The sequence below is a fragment of the Dufourea novaeangliae genome, unplaced genomic scaffold (genome assembly GCF_001272555.1).
Source record: "Dufourea novaeangliae isolate 0120121106 unplaced genomic scaffold, ASM127255v1 scaffold133, whole genome shotgun sequence".
Classification (NCBI taxonomy): domain Eukaryota; kingdom Metazoa; phylum Arthropoda; class Insecta; order Hymenoptera; family Halictidae; genus Dufourea; species Dufourea novaeangliae.
The window spans coordinates 1,276,028-1,297,370 of NW_015374011.1; the positions used below are offsets into that span (position 1 = coordinate 1,276,028).

The 21,343-nt window shown below is 45.4% G+C and overlaps 2 protein-coding genes across 2 annotated transcripts in view; both read right to left on the bottom strand.

Moving 5' to 3' along the window:
• The window catches only part of LOC107188517 (transmembrane protein 132E), a 60,462-nt gene extending 48,945 nt beyond the window's left edge, over positions 1-11,517 (bottom strand). The window contains exon 1 of the mRNA XM_015576819.1: positions 11,421-11,517. Within this exon, the coding sequence (XP_015432305.1) occupies positions 11,421-11,517 (97 nt within the window). The remainder of the gene's footprint in view (positions 1-11,420) is intronic.
• An 8,001-nt stretch (positions 11,518-19,518) lies between these two features.
• LOC107188569 (ras-related protein M-Ras-like) lies at positions 19,519-21,026 on the bottom strand. Its single transcript, XM_015576878.1, has 4 exons — positions 20,890-21,026; positions 20,283-20,605; positions 19,801-20,117; positions 19,519-19,702 (listed from the first exon to the last, which is right to left on the bottom strand). The coding sequence occupies exons 2-4, from the start codon at positions 20,470-20,472 to the stop codon at positions 19,613-19,615; spliced, it is 597 nt and encodes a 198-aa protein (XP_015432364.1). The 5' UTR covers positions 20,473-20,605; positions 20,890-21,026; the 3' UTR covers positions 19,519-19,612.
• Between the last annotated feature and the right edge of the window lie 317 nt (positions 21,027-21,343).

Genomic DNA, 21,343 nt, shown 5'->3' on the forward strand with positions numbered 1-21,343 from the left:
TCCCCCCCATCGGTTAGAATACGCTTTTCCGATGAACCGTCCCGAGCATATTAAAAAAGTTTTCCCCTTGGAATTCCCGTTCGACCGGAGGATCCCTTACTTTCGATCCGTGAGATCCTTCGATTCGGTGTATCCTTTAATTAAAAAATTCCACGGTCTATCGAACTTACGAACGCTATCGACCCTTTGTTACTATCATCGATCTACCCCCGTATGCGAACCATGTGTCAAAGCCCATTAAACGATGCATTTCTCTTAGAGTCTACGCTTCTATACTCTACACCAAGATACGCGTTAAATACCACTCCATTCGGAACAGTTCCAATTCCAGACTTCCGTCAAGCTGGCTCTGTAAAACGACCTCGCGAACATTTTACAATACGTATAATCGTGTGATCGTGGAGGTGTTCTCGCGAAAAAGCCTGGTTCCCTACAAAGAGAGAAAGTAAGAGAAAAAAAGATGAAAAGCCGGCGAAAAAAGGAGAAGAAACGAGGAGGTCTGAGTGGACTACCGTCGGCACTCACTTCCACCCTTGGCGAACACTGCCGGTCTTGTCTCGAGTATCCCGCGAAACTCTGACAGCGAGACGACGACGCTATTCCAGGCTCACCCTCTCGCACGCGAGCTCTCTTATCACCGAGGTATTCTCGCAGTCACTTTTTGAGACCGTGCCGCCTTTGACACGATTGCTAATAAAACATCTCGACGAAAGAATAATCCAGAGCTCTCGTTTTATCGTGCTCTGTCCCCTTCTTTACTCCGACACGCTGGACCTAACGAGGTTCACCGCGGTACAACGACCATCGTGTGTCACCGAAAAAGGAACTCACCCCTTTGTCGTTACACCCTTTAAAGACTCCCTCGAGAAATATGATTTTCAAATGTAATTACTCGGAAACTCTGTATTGCTGCAAAATGCAGACGAGTTCCATTTTCGATGCTGCGATTTCCGTCTCGGATGATACCGTAATAGTGACCTGCACTATTACCGCATCGTAACACGCAACGAACGCGTACAAACTGTACTCTGTGTTATTACCCTGTTCTCTATTGTAACTGACGACCTGCGCGATCATTCGTTTCATCGTAGCCAGACACACGCGCGATACATACGCGATCTAGCAAGGATGCGCGATAAAGTAGTCAAGAAAATGATATGCGCAGGCCAATCTCTTCGACGGTACTTTATCCGTCCTGTATAATATGTAAATAACGCTATGTAATAACCAGACCGTCTTCCAATTTTCCTTTCTTACACAACAAGCGATCGATGTTCCGAGGCAGGTTCTACAATATCCATGGAACAGCAGAGTACGTATATACACATATACATATGTACACAGGTACGTGTCCTGCAGTCTTTTTCGGCTGACTAATGGCCGGGGTAGCAAAGAAAAGAAAACTCGCTCAGAAGACTCGTATATATCTCATTCTTCTGACTTATCACCGTCGCATCATCGAGAATGCCACCAGTGCGCCGTACGTTTCACAGACTCCACGCGACGACGACGGGAACACGTCTGAATTGCGATCGAAACGAGCGTACTTTTTCACGTCCGCGGCCGAGAGCGAGGAGTTCGAATCACTCTCTCGATATTCCCCTGGGGTACAACCTCACAAGCACGCTCGCTCCCGCGAGATCCGCAGAGGAAACTCCCTGTTCGCGGAACCGTGTCAACTTCCGGAATTGAAATTACGCGAGTTTTCGTCGGGGGAGTGCGCAACAACACGCGGGGGCGGCTTACGGTCGGCTGGCAATAATCACGGGGTGGTAATTCATCGCGTTATTGCTTAACAGGCGAGTTAGGGAGTCGGCGGTACGGCCGAAAACGGGCAAGAAATACAGGCTCTGCCGTCTCTGCTCTAGAAACTTTCCCCGTATAGGTCTCTCTCTCTCTCTGTCGTGTCACGAGTTATTCGCCAACTTCGAGGACACACTGTAACAGCGTAATGTACACGCCGTTCGCGTGTTCCAAGATGCAGAAGCCCTGGTCCTCGCTGGACCGACTAATTGAGTTACGAGCACGCGTTCATTCTTGTTATTATTAATTAATACAGCCATTAATTAGGCGAACGCTGATAGCTAGCGATCGAACTTGAAACGTATCGATGGAAAACGGGCGTAATTTAGGGGATGTGCTGAGGGGCGACGTTCAAACGAATTTATACGCGAAACGGTAGTCGACAATAATTGTGGATAAAAGTTAATCATATTTACGAAGTACGAAGACGAAGATTCACGTTGTACGAACCTAACACACCGTTTGATAGGATATCGGGGGACGCAAGTCGAGCGGAGCTGTTGTCTCGTGAAGAGAGTTAACGTCGAAGTTTCCGGTGCCACGGTAACGAGGTAATATACACGCCGTGCACGTCTATGGTGCTGCAAGCCCGTAATTCGTATCATCGGTAAGCGCACAGCAGCGTGTAACTCGGTTACCAGCACACAGCACATCCATGTAGATGTACACACACACTGAGACCGAACACGCATGTACGAACAGGGGCTGCGACACCTGAAACTACGATCCGTGTCGTAGGGCACACACATCGAGGGGTACTGAGGACACTAGCAAACGAGATGGCGCGTTCGGTTCGAATTTTAAGCCGCTGACAATTTATCCATCGAACGTCGCAGGCAAATTCAATTCCCCGCTCGTAGTTCGACGCTTTTCAAACCAGTCCCGGGGAAAACTACGCGTCCTTACTATGTACCGACTCCTTTCGATCATCGTCTGACTTGTTCTACACGATTATTGTCCATGTGTTATCCCCACCACTGGGGAGGGCGTGGAACCTGTCAAACGCATACGGTTTCCGGCAAAGAACGAATTCACGAGGGTCTGAAGCATTTCTCCCTATAAGATTATTGTCCTGTTCTGGACAATAATCGAGACGAGTCTGTACAATACTACGCGACGTGAGTAACTACCGACACTACTCGAGACGTTAACATCGTTACGATGCCGTGTTAGGCGATGCAAAGCGAGCGCCGCCATGAACGCAAACGACAATCCATATTCGATGCTTGAAATTTCACACGAAAGGATGGAGCGAGAACGGAGACCGAGCGGAACGTATCAGAGCGCGATCTGGCTCTGGTAACGTTACCGCGAACAGCAGCCACCCCGTATCGAGAGTGGATCTAGCGACCGCAACCTGGAACGGTTAATCATGCTGCTTGAGCTCAAACTTAATAACGCGTATACAGGGTGTCCCAGAATAAGTCCTTGAAGGCGATGATTCCTGATGTACTTCGAAACAATTTTTTCTTTAGCGAAAAAGTTCTTCGAGGCTTTGTTAGGGAGATATTAACAAAACAAACACGACCAATCAGAGCACAAGTCAACATTGGCTACGCGCTACCGTGGAAGCATAGCTGGCAGACTCGCGCTCTGATGGGTCCGAGTTTTTTTTTGTTAATATCTCGTTAATAAAGCCTCGGAGAACTTTTTCGCTAAGGAAAAGATTGTTTCAAATCACCTATTACAAGGACTTACAACTATTTTGGGACACCCTGTATAAGCATACTTCTACACAGAGTAGGCTCAGGGAACTTTCTTTCTAAAAAAGCTGCGCTGGAAGCAAAACCGCTTTCAGATTTGTTCATTAGGTATTCGGCGGATACCGGATGTCGTGCACGCTCGACACGTTTCAAATTTCAGTTAGAACGGCACGGGGTGGTGGTGAATACGACCCGAAATATCGCGTTGGCACGGCGTGACGCGATCGATGCGGATTCATACGGATTCAGTGAAACGCGTCGAACGATAGACGGGCCCTATTAACGATCACGAAAAAAAAAAAAAAAAAAAAAAGGTATCGACGTTGCAAATCAGATTTCCGCCGGTCGACACGCGTCGTTGAACGTTCCCGGACGTGCGCGACGATCGCGTATCATTCGCCGCGTTTTTGAAACCGCGGATGCTGCTGTCGTGATACAGCACGATCGAGCGAGCTTGAAACTCCACGAGAAAATCTGGTTCGTCGAATCAACTGCCACCGTCAATCGCGAAATACATATATAACCAGTGTTACGCGGCTTGATTTCGTTGCTCTGTACAATGCCAGCCAAACGGAATCGCGAACTTCCTCCCAAAACGATGGATCCGGCAACGAAACTGCGATTCCAAATACCACGGTTAAGCTGCGCGAACGGGAGGGGCTTGGTATACGTTACAGGCTACTGCATCTGTGTAGCTGCAAACGGGATTTAACCGCGGGTTCCAGACTTTCCTCCAGGCTGGTTATAGAGTTGATCCCGACAGATATTCGGTCTCTACGTAAATGTACAAGCTGATTGCGACCGTCTGAAACCCATAAGCTAAGCCGTCGATAGCGATTGGCGCTAGAACCACAGCCAGAGCTCGATTTAAACCCTCCTTGTTCGTCCTCGCCGGAGATTCGACTACAAAGACAGTGGGGAGGGAGGGCTGAAGGCTGACTCTCGATACAAGTTTGCGGCGGCTCGCTCGGGATATTATTTTCTGATAATAAGCCGTGGTTCTATACAACGATCCGTTGTCCCCGGCGACCCAGATTCATTTTGAGCAGTATGCAACGGTGCGTGTGTCCTATACCAACCAGGAAAGTGTCAAGTACGATCGATTCTGGCGCACAAGACGTCTAAGTCACTTGCAATGCCTCGAGTGTGTGCATTTCAATAGAATGAAGCGTCTTTCGGTATGCACCTAAGACACCCTTTCGGCTCGACCTATATTCTTCCCAGCGATTCTTTGGAAGCCAAAAAGCACAACGCCTCTTCGCGTCCAGAAAAGACTGGGTTGAATTCACTTGTCTCGTGACGATGCTCCGAAACTTCCCTCCCATCGTTTTGCAAGAACTTTATTCGTGACTTCAACGAGAATTCTCGATTTAACGCAGATATCCGGTAGAATATTCGCGCTCGATAACCGTAACAGAGGATTGCTTTTCTTGGACAATTGATTCATTCGTGGGTTTCCCCTCAATTTTACGAGCCACTACGACGCTGGCCCATTTAAGTGAATCAATTACGATCCGTGGAGTAAAGACCGACCGTTTTAAACTTAATATTCTTTTCATAAAGCATCACGTTTCGCGCTATATATAAAACCATCGATACCCGTCTTATAGAAATCTCCGATTCTCACGACGATTCGATCGGAACGGATATAAATATATGTGTATATATATATATTCTACTGGAAAACTTGGCGTAACCGACTACGTGGAGATTCATGAAACGACCTCATTCGACTCTGTCGATCGCCCACCATCCTCCAGAATCGCATAGAAACGACTCCCAGATAAAAGATCCGTCTCGTGCCAGGCTTTCGACGACTCGAATCAACCCCAGCTATTGCGTGAAATTAAACTAATTCTACTGGCGTGGCGTGAGCATTGGAGCAGCTTGTTTCACAAGAGCGTTGGAACAATATCTGGGAAAACAATTTTTATATTTTTCAAACATTCAAAAATAGACATCTAAAACACTACAACACAATTACCTAATATAATGCATAATCTCCTTAATTTTAAAGTATAGCCTCTGTGCTTTCACTCAAGTTTTCCGAGTACCCCTCAATTTTTTTTAAAATTGTGAAATGGTTTTGTCCTCTCTATCACATGTACGCGTTTCTCCTCTTTTTTTTCACAATTATTAATATTCTTTACAGCCCTTGCACCCGTTTCAGTCACTTCCTTACGAACTCGTTTGACTATTTCGTTAACAAGACAATTTTTATCCTTTACGACGTCTGCAAAGAAACACTGCTTCAAACCGTTTAACGTACACTGCACCCATTTCGAAATTCGAGTGTTTACAATGCCAGATTCTTAATGACGCGTTGTAGTGTTTTAGATGTATTACAAATCTATTTTTTAACATTTAAAAGGTACCAATCATTTTTCCAGATATCGTTCCAACGCTCTTGTGAAACAAACTGTATATACATAGTCGTGAAAGAGGCAAAGAGAAAAAAAAATGGAGGAAAGAGGAGTGGGAGTAGAGTTTTACGGGGCTTAGAGGTTTCCCGGAGGGTTGCCGGGTGCTCGAGAGGACCGATGGAGTGGGGTGGCGAATCTGCGAGAGCAGTTCCTCCGCACGGGAGTTTCGCGAGCACGAAGTACGTGCTCTTCTACGCGCGGACAAAAGTAGCGTCGATGCAATTTCACAGCCGTCGCATCGCAAGCACAGGGAAATGCATTCTTTCGTCCCATGCGCCACCACGTCGCGGACGTCGACCACGTTTCTACCGTTTCGCGCGCAAGACCGTACACGCCAGACTGGAAAACTACTCTTCTATCCCGCAACGCGGTTTTCCCTCTGGATCGAGGACAGAAAATCGAAAAATCCAATCGTGGGGCGTCGATCCAATTGTGCATTTTCGATCGCGACCAGCGGATTCATCGAGTCGGACGTTTTGATTCACCCCATATGCGACGAATTCAACGACACAGCACTGAAGCGTTGCGCATCGCGAAAGCATTAATCATCGCGTCTGCGTGGTCACCGGAAAATTTGCGAACACGATTCGCCCTGCACAATTTTCCCAGGATTAAAACGAATTTACGTGGATCTGAAGCATTTCTCCCTATAAGATTATTTCAAGTTCGTGACGATAATCGAGAAGAGTCCGTAAGAAAAAGATGAGAATCGATAAGCGAACACACGACACCGACACACCGTCGTGCACGCTCGAGTTAATTCGATCAAGCGAAAGGGTGAGACACGAAACGAATTCGAACGTGTTTAAACCGATGATAACAAGCTCGAGGAATGCATACGAAACGGCAACTTTGTGCGCCGGTTGTTCGGTACGACCGAACAAAATCTCCTCTCGCCCACCCCCTCGTCGACATGGCAGCTGAACGTTTATACGACAAGCATGGAAAAAGCGTTTCGCCATTCGATACGCGGACTCGCGTTCGTCGAATCGGATATGGGTATCTCGTGGCCAGAGAACGGAGATCGATTTCAAATAAAGTGGAAAAGCCAGAAAGCGCGATGGGGTGGGGAAAAGGGTGAAAGGGAGGCCCACTATTATATTTGACTTTCGGGGTCTTCTTCCACGTTCAACCAGGTATCCTCGATTTCACCGCCCCTCGTCCTACTCGCCGATTCAAAGGGTTCGTCGGAGCAAAGCTTTGGCTCAGGTACGCCATGTCCAGAAAGGATTCTTCCTCGATTTCATGTTACGGAACGACGCACGCAAAGAGAACACGTTTTCTCCCCTAAAGTCCGTGGATAAAAACGTAGGAAAAACTGCTCCCCGCGGTATCGTGCGCCGACAATCCTACTGGAAAAAGTGAGGAGCAACTTTTCCATCCTCTCCCGAACCCCCACGCCGAACAATAAAACAGCTGCCCCGTGTTATCGTAGCGCGGGTGGATTTCGCATACAGAAGTGGATCCAGGTAAGAATAAAAAGCGACAGGACAAAGCGGGTATCGCGTAGAACACCTGCTCCTCTTCGCGTTCCAGGCGATACTCGTCCTGGATCAGAACGGTATGGTTGGTCTCGACAAGGTTTCCTGGCTGGGCTAGAACCCCTCCGGCTTACCTACCTACACGTGTCTACCTGCTGCGACGAAAAAGAATTTTACACGCAACGTAGTATTTCCTCGAAAATGTTTCAGAAACATTATAATAGACTACCGAATAAATAATCGTTTAATCATCAGTCGGTTTAAAACGTTACACCACAAACCCACATAAATTTCATTAATGTGTTTGTAACTCGTTTCAAGTGCTAACCGGAGTTGCGTTCAGTTTTGCAGCAAACTCTCTACGCTGAACCCATAAATTTTCAATACGACTCAGGAGATTCGTACCACGGGCATATAATCCCTGCCAGCTTTGAAATATAAGAGCACAGTACGATATAATAATAATTATTATTATATTAATAGATGTACTCCATCGCAGTACCTTTCCCATATCCCTTTTCCTCGCTGTTACAAGCTCGTTACAACGGTCGATGTAGCCCAGCATCAGAGACCCCGTGAAATCATGCGACTTCGTTGCCAAGACGACCCAACTACGTATAGGTATCGTGAAATCTTGAGAGGAGGCGACCCTGACCACCAACGCACCCGCGCCACGGTCGATCGAGCTTGTCCGTGTTTATATTTTTTTTTTCTTCTTCTTTTATGCATGCCCTTCCGGGTAATTTTTACAGGGGTTCTATCTGGGTCGGGGGAATAACGACGAGCGTTGCTCCGGTAACATATTCGGTGTCAGCAAAGATTGGAGGATACCAGGTGATAACGGGTATATAAACCGAAAGAAGAGCATATATGCAGCGAACGTTCCAACATACCAGCATGTCTCTCGGAACGAGAAGAAAATGATTTCGTCCTGGCTGAGCGTCGGAGATAGCTAGGAAGAGGCCCCTAATTATTTCAGGCACTTTAAAGTTTGATGCGACTATTACGAGGCGGCGACGGTTATATGGAACAATAGAGAACTCTATCGCGAAGTTCAGTTTCGGGGGAGTGAAAGTCGACGGGCGATGCAAGGTGGACGGGTTAGAATGGGTAAGAAAGATAACAGATTACCGTGCTCTCTCCGCGCTACCTCGGACTTTCTTAATTCATCCCGACGATCCACGATAGTGAAATAACCGCCTTCTTGCGATCCCACACGAACACGCATACTGACGCAGCAAACCTCGAGGTCGGATCTTTGTTAAAGTTTAAAGTAAGGAAGACTCGCGAGAATTTTATTTGACACCTGATGAATGTGCCCGCGCCACGAAAAGGTAATGAGAATTCCTAGATCGTGCCCGACTCGAGTATGAAGTATTGCTTGTACGGATAATGAAACAGAATGAGGGAGAAAGAGAGAGTGAGAAAAAGATAGGGAGAGAAAGGGAGCGTTGCACGAAAACTGGCTAGCAGAACCAGTCGGCCCAGCTACATGGAGGTGGACGTTTTCGAGAGATGCGAATGGATCGTGAAACTTTGGAGAGACCTCGCGTTCGACGATGTACGGGGAAACTTCACGCGTAACGATCGATTAAACGGATAGATCTATTTCACCCGAGAGTACGACGGGTCTGGTAGTATCGATGGTAGTATCGGGTCTCCTGGACGCAAAGTAGGCTAATTTGTATCACAAAACAACGACGGTCTCGTTCTTTTGGAACGGAAAACGATGGAACGGATACAATGAAGAAGATAAATACGAGGGAATGAACGTGAATAAAATGCATCGAACAATAGTTCCGTTGAACCCATGAATAATGCACGATACAATCTTCTGGCGAATGGAGGAAGACTGGAACCCGGTACAGAAACGCGGCGCAACCGTAATTGATTCGTTACGAGTCCACGAACGTTTGATGAATGAAAACTAATATCGAAGAGTGAAGCACAAGACCAGCCGGAAGCATATCTCGAAGTGCGATTGACGCGAGGAGGGCACTACCGGAAAAAATATTTCCCCGATGGTGTGTCGGAATCGCCGCGCGATGCACACAACTCAGATCAACGAGCTGCTTATCCGTTTCGTTCTATTTTCGAGTGTTGAGAATCAACTCGAACGGCACTTTGCCGTTCAAGTGGAACGTGTTTCCATCCAATGAGTTCCAGGTCGTTCGATACTAGGGGAGGTGAAAATGTGTAATTGAGATCGCTCGATTGTTCTGCAAACGTGAAATTTCTATCGTTCAGATCGCAAAAACGGTCGTCGTTCGTCCGTTCGTTACGATGAAAATTGCGGACTTGTTTTTCTTTTTTTTCTTTCGCACGAAACTGCGGAAGAGACCCGCGGAAAATAGAATATTTCTCGTTTACGTCCATTGAAAATTTCCGGGGCAGTTTTTTCTACCTGAATACTGGCAGCCGCTGATGTGTTTCTTTTTGCCACGGTTTCCAGGTTCCCCGGAATTTATGCGTATTTATCCTCGACAACCTAGCACGCTTGTCGGGGGTATGTGCAGCCCGGGACTGCCCCCTTTTCCCGCGAAATCCTCGAAAGCGCACCAGAGTGTATCAAAGATCTGGCTTTTAATGGAAGCTCCAGTTTAAGTAAACGCAGAAAAGAAGCATCGTGCCGCTGCCATTTACGGACAGAAATGCGGGAGAAAGCGACGAAGTTGCATCGAGGCTTGGATGGTTTTCAAAGTCAATCGATGGCCCCCTCCCCACAGTAATTATAAACGTCCCTGATTAAAGGCAAACTCTGTATCAAAGCGTCTCTCGTTTGTCACCACGATTATAAACGAGTGTCGACGAGCGGTTGCTCCGTTTCTTTAATCGAGTGTCGGAAAAGGTATCGCTGTCCTTTGAAGTTTAATGGAAAAATGGACATTTCGTGTAGGTACAACAAGTTAACAGAAGAGGGGGGGGCGAGTGGGTGACTGACTGAACCGGAGATACACAACGAGAACGGACAGCCGGGGGACGATGGTGGATTACAAGTAAAACCGGCTGCGAGGAAGAAAGAGTCAACGTGGCAAGAGAACGAAGAAGGATGCACAGAAAAGGGAGCAGGATAGACGGAGCAAAAGGGAAGACGAAGAGAAGACGAATCCGCTTCGATGTGTTGAAATAGAAGGTAGTAACGTGCCAGGGGACTGATGGATCGAGGAACACGAGTGGAAGCGAGACAGAGAAAGGGAACACGAAGGAGGGGTTGTCGCAGAGGGAAAACGAAAGAGGAAGAAAGATGAAAAGAACGACAAAGAGAACTTTTCCCTGATCCCTCTGCTCATCGCCTGAGACTGTCAGCCATCTGGCATTATACCCGTCGTGCTTCCCCACGACAAAGTGCACTATCCAAACGTGTTTTAGGTACTCGGTGGCGCCTACCCCACGAGGTCTCGGGAACACAGAGACGCGGAAAGCAAACAAGATTTCTCCCGAATGAAATCGGGGCAAAGACAACTCGCAGCGGCGTTAACGATGGAGAAATCGCGCGGCCGCGGTTAGACAATATTTTCTTACGAGACGGCGGCTCTTGTTGATTCCTCGAACAGTGTTCGGGCCGGCGGTGACGCGCGGCGTGGCGAGTTCGGAGCCTTGAAACGCTCCAAAAGTGGAATGGAATATCCACGGAGTTAAGAACGAAAGTGGCGTCGATTACTCCCCTCTCTCTCTTTCTCTCTCCGATCTCTTGAATGAACCGAGTCTCTCAACCATGGCACAGATACGACGCACTTACTCAGCGTGCCGCACGTGCCTGTTGTGCATACGTAATGCGTATTGACACGTCGTGTGACAGCACGCGGGTCGAGTCACGCTGCGAGGCACCCCGTCGAATCGATAGACCGTGGGGAAACGTTACAGGGTACACTGGGAGAGCGGGGGAGGGGATGGGATGATTTCGGAGTAACGTTCGATGGGAGATCGGCAGAGAGAATCGGGGGAATCGAAGCCACCGAAATCACAAATAAAAAAAAAACAACAACAAACTATAAATTGTGCAGACTCACCGGCAATGGCGACGAACAAGAAGAATATCCACGTATCCATGAGCAAGCCGGCAAGACGGAGTTGGCAGTTGTTGACCACGATCGTGAATCTGTCCATCAGGCTTCAGGATGCATCGTTGAACGTCATTGATTGCCCACGCAGCTTCTGGCCCTCTCCTCGAGCCACCGAATTCACCCACTGGTCCGCGGTGAACTGATCCGAAACGCGCACTACCGTTAAAAGTCCAAAAACGAAGCACCCGCGGCGGTTTCGCGTGTCCCCGCGTCGTCTCGCCACCGCGGAACGTATCCTGACACTGTCCTTCGTGCTCCCTACGGCTCTCCCACGGAGCAGACTCGCATCGTTTCGAGCGTTTTCGCGGAGAAGGCACACGGCGCCTCTCGTTCACGGCCCCGTGAATGCAATCCAAGCCTCTACGACTGACACACACGCACGCACGATGTGCACGAGCACCGATACGCGGATGCAAGATACGAATAGAACGATGCTGCGATGCGCGCGACCGTTGAATTCTGCCGCGTGTGCCCTCACTATGCGTGCTGCCCGCTGATACGCTCGTGCGCCCTGGTACGTATCATCAGCGGGGTCCTGGTTCGCGAATAGAGCCTGCCGGGCGGAATATAGATGGATCGGAGAAGCGTTGTCTCTGATGTCCGCACCCCCGATGAAGGCGCCCGACGCCGCGAGAACCCCGAAAATTACGGCGGCGTTCGGTGACGCGGAATACAACACGAAGAATCTGTTGCAAAGCGAGGTCGGCGTGCACGAGTACGGGGCGACCGTGGTGTGCTCTCACCGCCGCGTTGCCCGGAGTATTGACCGACTCGGCTTGGCTCGGCTCGGCTCGACACACGGTGCGCCTCGCTGCGGACCGGCCGGACCAGACGGGGAGAGATGCGAAGGGGGCGCCTGCCCTCTGACGACTACCGTACACGACTGATTCTCCACCAGATGCGCGCGCACTTCGGTTCTCGTTAAGCTCGCGGAGAGCGGTCCCGACAAATACAACCTACACCCAAACTCCGTCTGCCGATTCAACCAATCGACGCGGGCTTTCGATTGTGTTTTTATCTTTTTGTATTAGGTCTACCGGAAAGTTATGTCTGTGTTTGAATTAAAGGAAAATAATACATTTATTAATATTTACCGAACAGTATAATTTCCATCGATAATCACCCTGTACAATGGTAAAAAGTGGCAGCCATGTATGTTTCAAACAAACACGTTCATATGTTTTGAAACTTCTAATGACATTGTCGGACAGAATTTTCCGGTAGATCTAATATTATTCTTCCTCTTTCTCTGTCCTTCTGTGTCCCCAGACCTATCGTACTTCTTCGGCAACCCGTTACGCCGTTTTGCAGGTAAACAAACAGCCCCTCGCCGAGACCCCCACCCCTTGTTCCTACATTTCTGGCTTAGATCGCATTCTAATCGAGAACTGAAGTGTAATTACACGACGATAGACCAATTCGCGATCGGCGACCATATACGTGCACTTATTTTAACACGATACCTCTTATCGTGAAAATGGGCGGTCAGCTCCGATCCCGGATAAGGCGTTTGTAACAGAGAGAACGACTCGCGATATGATGGATTGCTGTACAATATAAACAAAAGCCGAGCAAACGGCCGCTGCACGGAACCAGATTACCGACAACTAGAGATCCCGCCACGATACCCGTGATAACGCGTTATCGCCCGCTGAAGAAGCACGCTCACATGGAAAAATAAATGTAAAGTTTACCGACGGCTGACGTAACAATGTCCCGTGATACGAACGCACTTCTACGGAAGTAAGTTCTCCAGTTTTCGAGCAACGATGTCGAGTAAATGTCTTCGTATATACTCGCCTAAAGGATATACGTACAGGGTGTTATGTAATTGGTGGCGCAACCGAGTAGGGGTGATTCTACATGAAAAACTAAGTCGTAAATATGGAATAAAATTGTTGCATTTGAGACTTTGTTTGCGAGATAATCAACTTTGAAACTGTGCTAGATACGCACGCAATTGAATAGGACTTGATTACTATCACGACGAATACACATGTTTCAGATTAATTTTCAAAGTCGATTCTTTCGAGAACGATGTCTAAAATAAACAAACTTTTATTCTGTATCTTCGACTTATTTTTTCACGTAGATTCACCCTCCTATCCGGTTGTACGACCAGTTACATGACACTCTGTATAAGTGAAAGGAACATCGGTGTGTTTCTCTCGGTAGTCTTTTCCCGTTTCGTGCATAGTTTATAGCTTGGGTCTGGGTTTCCGACAAGCAACCGTGGTTTAGGTTCCGCGCGAGCATGCACGTTTCCGCGAACGAATGCGACAAGAGCGTGGTCGGATCGTCTTGGTACGGTTGACATAGGGAAATTCAACGACGATACACCCGGGTAAACGGTCTTCACTGGTAGTTTTCTTCGCTGATCGATACTCGATACCTCGTTCCACTGCCGCCAATAGCGGAAGATTGGATCTCGAGAACGGTCCGAACGCCTTCCGGATTTAGCAAAGAGATCTATGGGCTGGATAAAAATCCGGCAGTAAGATCCAGCAGGTTGTTCCACGTGGAAGATAGATAGCTCGTGTGCAGCGTTCTTTCAACCCCTGAATGTCAAACTTTCTGTTCCAAATAGTACGGCAATCCGTGGGGAAGGGGTCACAAAGGAACGATCGCCTACCATTTTATCTTCGTGAAACTATCGAACCGTGAGCTTTACTCGCCCCCTCCCCGTGACAATGGCGTCGAGTCTCGTAGTTATTCGCACGCGACCCATGAAGTTGGGCTAACGACCAGCTCCGAACCGCTCAGCGGGGTTCTTTTGTTTAACCGAGTCGTTTATTAATCAATTGCATACTCCCCTCGGCAAAGAGCGGTATTTTTTTTTCCTGTACGCCTGCCTTTCAATGGAGAGATGCTCCAAACGTATCCTTTGATCTTTCGAAAACGTCTTGTTAGATTCGAACCGACGCAATATCTATGTAAAATGTAATTTGCTGTACTGGTCCGATGGAAACGGAAGGGGAATTGCAGCTTCCAATTACAGTAGAAGCAACGGTATTCGTACTTGTCGCATGGAGCAAACGTCTCCAAAGAGATTTCAAGCCTTGCGGAGTTTGTATGGAAAATTGCTTCGCTCCAATTCCGTTCCAGCAAGGTATTATATTTTTTTTTTTCGTAACGAAAAATATGAAACGCGCGGCGCAAGTTTTCGCGTAATATTAATCGTCGTTAAAATAACCAAAATTTACACATATCGCGAAAGGATATATTAGCGACTTCGAACAATACCAGCGCCGGGCTATTCGACGCAGCTGCAACGATTCGGTCGGCCAGTGAATGGTATAATGGCCCGATTTACATTAATCGGCCCACCGTGTCAATAGGTCGATTCGTTTCGCGATATGCTGCGGGGGAAAGGGAGGGTGGCCGATCGATCGGCTTTACGATTCAACGGGAATAAATGTTAATAAACGCGTCTCGATTGAACGTGTATCGGCAATTGCGGGATGCTCGGTGTTATCAAAGGACATCGAGGCGGTGAATTACCCACGAGAACGTCGCGTTATGGCCGAGTACGCGGCCCTGGTTTTCCATTAAAATAAATAGCGTCACCGTACCTACACGGAATATTATCATTAAAACGTAAAAGTTAACGACGCGCTCGCGCGTGCACGCGGGTCCGCGACCGTACGGATTGAAGCGACGTAACCAGCGATAATTAAAGCGATCCGAGAACTGCTGCGAGTGTTTTTGAAAGCGCTTAATAGGTGAAGACGACGTCGTTTGGAAGGTAAAACTCGTCGCATGCTCCAGGTCTTGCAATTTCGAGGGCATTAGCTCCCCTTAAACCGCATAAAACGGCTCGAGTTTCGGATAATTTCGCGGTTAGGGTGTGAGGAGGAGCCGATTGCCAACCTGGAATCCACGCTGCGTCTCTATTGGCGTAATTAAACTTTTTTCTGATCGTTCGAAACTTGCGGCCGATACAAGTTCCCGTGCGAATTGCTTTCTTTAGAGCCGCTCAATTAACGCCGCCGCCGCCACATCGAGATCTGGTGTCGAGAACATAGGATGGAGCAGAAACTTTTTCCTCCTCTGTGTTGTTTTCTCTTCGGTTCTTTTTCTTTTTTTTTTTTTTTTTGTAAACTCGTGTTTATAATTTATTATCAATTGTGTTCTCCATACAGTGACCTGCACAATTAGTGATACGCTCGCGTTGCATACACACGCACCCACATTATACGCACTCTTTCACGAAAAAAATATACACACGCTGACGTAGCATACACATTTATCGTCACACAACGTATTTTTATGTCGGTATCTCTCGTATAGAATATATGTATATAACTATCGTCGGGGAGGAATTTGTGTTTTTCTTTTCAAAATATATATATATATATATATATATATATATATATATATATATATATATATATATATATATGTATATGTATATGTATGTGTGTATGTATGTATACATATATATTTTTATAGCTATCTATAGGACAAGAACGATGGCAACGGCTGTATTCCATTTTAATCTTATTACTCTCTTATTTTACGCATTGTTTTCATTGTTCTCTGTGCATCATTATATGATTTGTTCTCTGTCTTCTTCCCGTAAAGAGTTATATAGTACATATGTACCTATACAGACAAGTGCAATGTTTCTGTGTGGTTTTCATGTGGTGGTAGTAAACATTGGGTGAGTGGAAAATGTAAGTGGAAAGTATGTCCGATTTCCGTATTTCGATCGGTTACACGATCGGACAGCGATAGTGTTTAATTCAACGATATCGCGTTGGTCGGTCTTCCAATACTTAATCAAACATGAACAGACCTCGTCCCTCTGTGGTATGAATGAACTGAATTTCGATGACTCTCACAACTATAGCATTCACTATATGTATATTGTATCCCCTCGTACACGGTATCACAATGATTCGACGTATTGACTATTTCACAGATAATCCATTTCATCTTCCGTTTTCTTTTTTCTTGTATTTTTCCGAAAAGCGTGCGTGCCTAACGTCACGAAATCTCCGGATCACAGCGAAACTCACTTCTATTCGTTCGTCTCCTCGTTTCAATGCCAAAGAACGTCGCGGCTTCGGTGCATACGGTATATTATCGTGGATCGTTTCTAATTGTCATGACTTGCGTGTGTGACCATAGGTGAGCTTCGGGTTTCTCTCTGACATTTTCATAATCATCTCTCCATGGACGGCGATAAAAAACGTAGCGCTTTCGTTACAGATTACAATATTACGAACATGCGAGGAACGCTAAAATATCCTGAGTCTCTATAAAAGTTCGCGCGATACGTACGTGGATTTCCATTAGCATCCACTATAGTCGCTGCTTTAATCTCTTCTAATCCGGATACGAATTCTCGCAGAAAACTGTTGCACGCGCTCCAATGTAATCCATTTACAAAAAGAACAATGGCTGTACACGAACAGGGATAGACAACGTGTTCGCGCGTAACGACGGCGTATTAATTTTAATAATGGTGTCTACGGGACACTCTGCGACGATACAATTATCGTTACACGGTAAAGTTTCGATCGATCGGTCTGAACGGATGGTCCACGTTATTAATATTTGCGATGAAACGTCTACCGGTGAACGCATAGGCCTTTAAACGAAACAGTGATTTTATAATAACTGAACATTAGGTACGTGTAATACAACCATGGTTGTTTCTCGAAAATAGTGTGTGCAGAACTCATTAATAAATAATTGTACGATCAACGAAATTTCAATTCACAACGCATACATTCAGGACACAGCGATTCGTTTCGTCTGCGCGAAATTAATCTTCTTACCCTCTTAGGCAGCCTCTCTTTTTCCCGTATAACGATCAAGTTTGTGGCTCCATCTCGTACCGAAATTGTAACGTAATCGTAGCCCTTGTAATATCATATAAATATCTCGGTAAACTTTGTACAATTGTCACTCGTCGAACGTGCAGTGCAATTTGTAAACTACTGATTGAGCTTCCTTTGAATGTGTGCGAGTACAATTGCTGAAGTAACACGCTCTTAAATGTACGAACCTCCAGCCGGCAAATGAAACTGTCAGTGGAGTAATAAGATATATATTTTTCTCTTAATTCTTCTTAACTTCGTAATACTTCGTTGCAGCTCCGGACAAACTATGTAATTCGATCGCGAGGAACGCTATCGAAGACGATTCGTCCGATAGTAAAACACGACGATAACGTTTCGCTACGAAATGAAAATCGCGAGCAAATATTTTACGGTATGGCAACTACCCAGATTCCTCCGCTAGCCTTCACCCGTTCATAATACAGATTATTTTTATCTCAAGGCAAATATGTTTCACTGTTAGAATTAATCGGTTTTTGCGCCAAGACATTTTGTGCACAAAATTACGTATCGTATCGAATCGTATTGTAAAATCACTACTCAATTTCTCACCGTTCCTACGTGTAGGAAAAGCACTTTGTGCGTACACTAAATTTCTGATATCGAGATCGAACTCCGACGAAGGAAATAAGGATCGTATTTCCGAGACAACACTTTTCGTTGTTAAAAAGAAAATATGTTAGCCGTTCGGAAATTAAAAAAAAAAGCCACGAGTTGCCGCTGAAACCTCCGAAACAATCGAAGCGATTCGTCAACTGCCTCCCGGTCTTGCATTATCGTGCAGTCTCTGCACGCTAAATAAATAACTCGAACTAAGTATTATTCGTTTCACCAATAACTGTACCGAGTCATTCAAGTCATTTGCACGCGCACTCAGGATCAGAGTGCTCCCTAAACGTAAGTATTCATTTTATTCTTTTTTTTCCATTGTTACGTTTAAATACTAATGTAGGCCATGGCATTATTTTCTTAATACATATAAAAAGGTCTGACATAATCGAAATCCACGCGTTGTACTCGGTTGGATATGAAAAAACGACGCGACAATTAATAGTATATTTTTTGCGTATTGCAAGAGCAATATACATACTCTGCTCATTGCACAATGTTCGAATAAAACGGAGTTATCTAGTAATGCACTAATCACGCGGCTCTCGTCGTCTACAATGAATTTTACGTATATGTTTGAAAATTCGAATGTAAGTAATCGAAACTTTACATCAGACCTCTGATGCACGAAAACCAATAATCTAATAACAGAGACATCACTGCCTCTTTTTAAATACTTTATTCCTGATTCAAAATATTAATCACTCGTTAGGCACCGATGCCTAATGCGGCAATACCAATAAAGCAGAAATGCAATCATTAATAAAGGAAAAATTCGATTTTATATCATTTTTACTTTACTGCACTCCTATATACTGCATAGTAAAGAAAAAAAAATAGTTCATTAAAACGTGGGCGATAAATTACTCAGGTGTAATAAAATTCATAGATATTTAAAAAGCTGTACGGAACAGAATACTTAATCGAAGTAACGACGATTCGTTGTAAAATATCACAACAGCAAAACAATGCCAGACCAAGGAGCGCTTAATTGAATCGAACAAAAATAATACGCTTAAAGCTACAATCATCGACAGCTGTCTTAAAAAATGAGCAGAGTCGATTATACGAAACCATTATAGTCATTTCATGACCAGACGTTACGCGAACAAGTAAAAAGATTCTCTATAGAATTATGTATGCATTGTGCAATAAAAAACGCTCAATTCCATAGTAGTTTCGTCGATGGTAGAAAATTGATGTGTACGCGCGTACAGAGACGTCGGTCTCGTGTTATATCGAATATGATGAACAGTCAATATATCTCCAATGAATTTCTTTCGTTACATTCTATTTTTTTTTTTGCCGCTCATCTCTGAGTCTTACACCGATGCTGAATTGGTTTTCTTTTAAAAAATCTAGTCACACCTCGGAGATGGATAGCATTGTTATCCTTTTTTGACCAATGAAACTCTTACCGTCACTATTTTGTACACTTATTATATACGGGACCGAGATATCAATCGGTCGACGCTCATTAATGCTACGAAATAATAGACGAATGGAAACAGAAAAAAGTTCACGAGTCATAGGTACCTATATACGATGGAGGACAGAAGATCCATTCTTTTGTTTGTTTTGGCAGGTGTGTTTCACTTTCCCGAATGAAAGTGATCCCTCGGGGACGAGGGATGCGTGGTTGTAGCGCATCCCCCGATACATCCTTGATATTTTTCCCGTTTACAAAAGATTACATTTCCCCGAACGTCTCTGTTTCCTCCGATTTTTTTCCAATTCGGCCGGAGGTTGATTTCTGATAATACGAACAACCTAGGACAAAACGATTCAAGCCTCTTAACTGTTCTAGCCGAAGTGACGACTAAACACTAATCTCCGTCTTATATCCTTCTACTCTAGTCAGCCCCTACCTCGTGGAATGCTGCGTCCACGTTTAATGGCGGATCTTTGGCAGAGGTTTCAATGTAAGGTATACCCAAACGATGTGCCAACTCCCTTCCCTGTTCCTCTGTAACCTTTCTCAAATGCACCAAGTCGACTTTATTGGCTACCAGAAGCATGGGATATACATCTCTATCCTTCACCCTAAGTATTTGGGTATAAAAATTCATGATATTCTCGTAGGACTGTTTATCAGTGACGGAATACACTAACAGAAACCCATCACCCTTGCGCATATATTGTTCACGCATGGCACTGAATTCTTCTTGACCAGCTGTATCTAGCACTGTTAGGTACAAGAAAACCTTTGTACATGTAAGAATGTTTCTTGTGTCTATTATAATGTACCAAACATAGCCAAAAAATAGCAGACAATCTGACCATTTACCACAGAAACGATGAATCGAATACGATGAAGCAAAATATATATTTACATTAAAATTGTACTTACCATCTAGAATGCACCATTGTTTGTCTACCTCTGTATGTTGTATATAACTGTCCTCGATGGTAGGATCATAGTCCGTGACAAATAACTTTTGAAAGAACTGTATTGTGAGAGCACTTTTCCCAACACCTCCATCTCCTACTACAACCAACTTGAAGGTCATAAGGTTGTCATTATTGGGAGGACGTGTCATACCGCCTTTTGTTCTCCCACCCCCTCCCCCACTGCTCTTCCTCCTTCTGCCTATTCTGTCAACTCTTCTGATGTATTCTTAGCAGTATGTCTGCTCGTAAATCGTCGATCTTCCACTGTCTAACCAAGATGCCCTGAAAGGGTTAACTCGATTAGATTGACGGAAATTAACAACACGTTGCTCGAAAACGTTTGAATACCACCGATGTACCGTTAGAGTTAATAGTTTTGTTTACAGAAATTCGAGAACCGAAATATAATGCTTGGCGTTATGATGTAGCGGGTGTGTCAATTGCAGTTAATAGGGCAGAATTAGAAGAGAAGTTTTCGACGTAACGCGTAACGTTTGACAGATTCTAACATCGTTCTTTCATTGTGCCAAATAAAGTTACTCTCGGACAAAACAAAGGAGACTCACCTTACATGATCTGCCACTCCTGCTTCGCGTTCTTCCAGCTGTCAGTCTGGGCCACTGTGGGCAACATTCGTATCTATGTGTAGAAAGTATGTTTGTGTAATCTTCTCTAACTCAAGTGCCGTACACGATAGTCTTGCATACTTTTACGGCCATGCGCGCAACATTAACTACTCTGGTGGCGTATTCTACAATCATTGTAGCACGCGTCCCAGTGTTACCAACAGTATTTGTCTCTTCAAAACATGAATGACGATCATGTGAATAAAGAAATAACTCTGAATATAGGAATTGTCAGAATCTCTGAACGTACGAATTTGTTAAATACGCCCAACACATTGTATAATGTTTGGATATCACTTTGTACAATATAAAATCAAATCATTGAAATAGATTCATTACATTGGTATGCAACTTGGTTTAGGTTTCTACTCACTTCATTCTGTTACTTGCACGA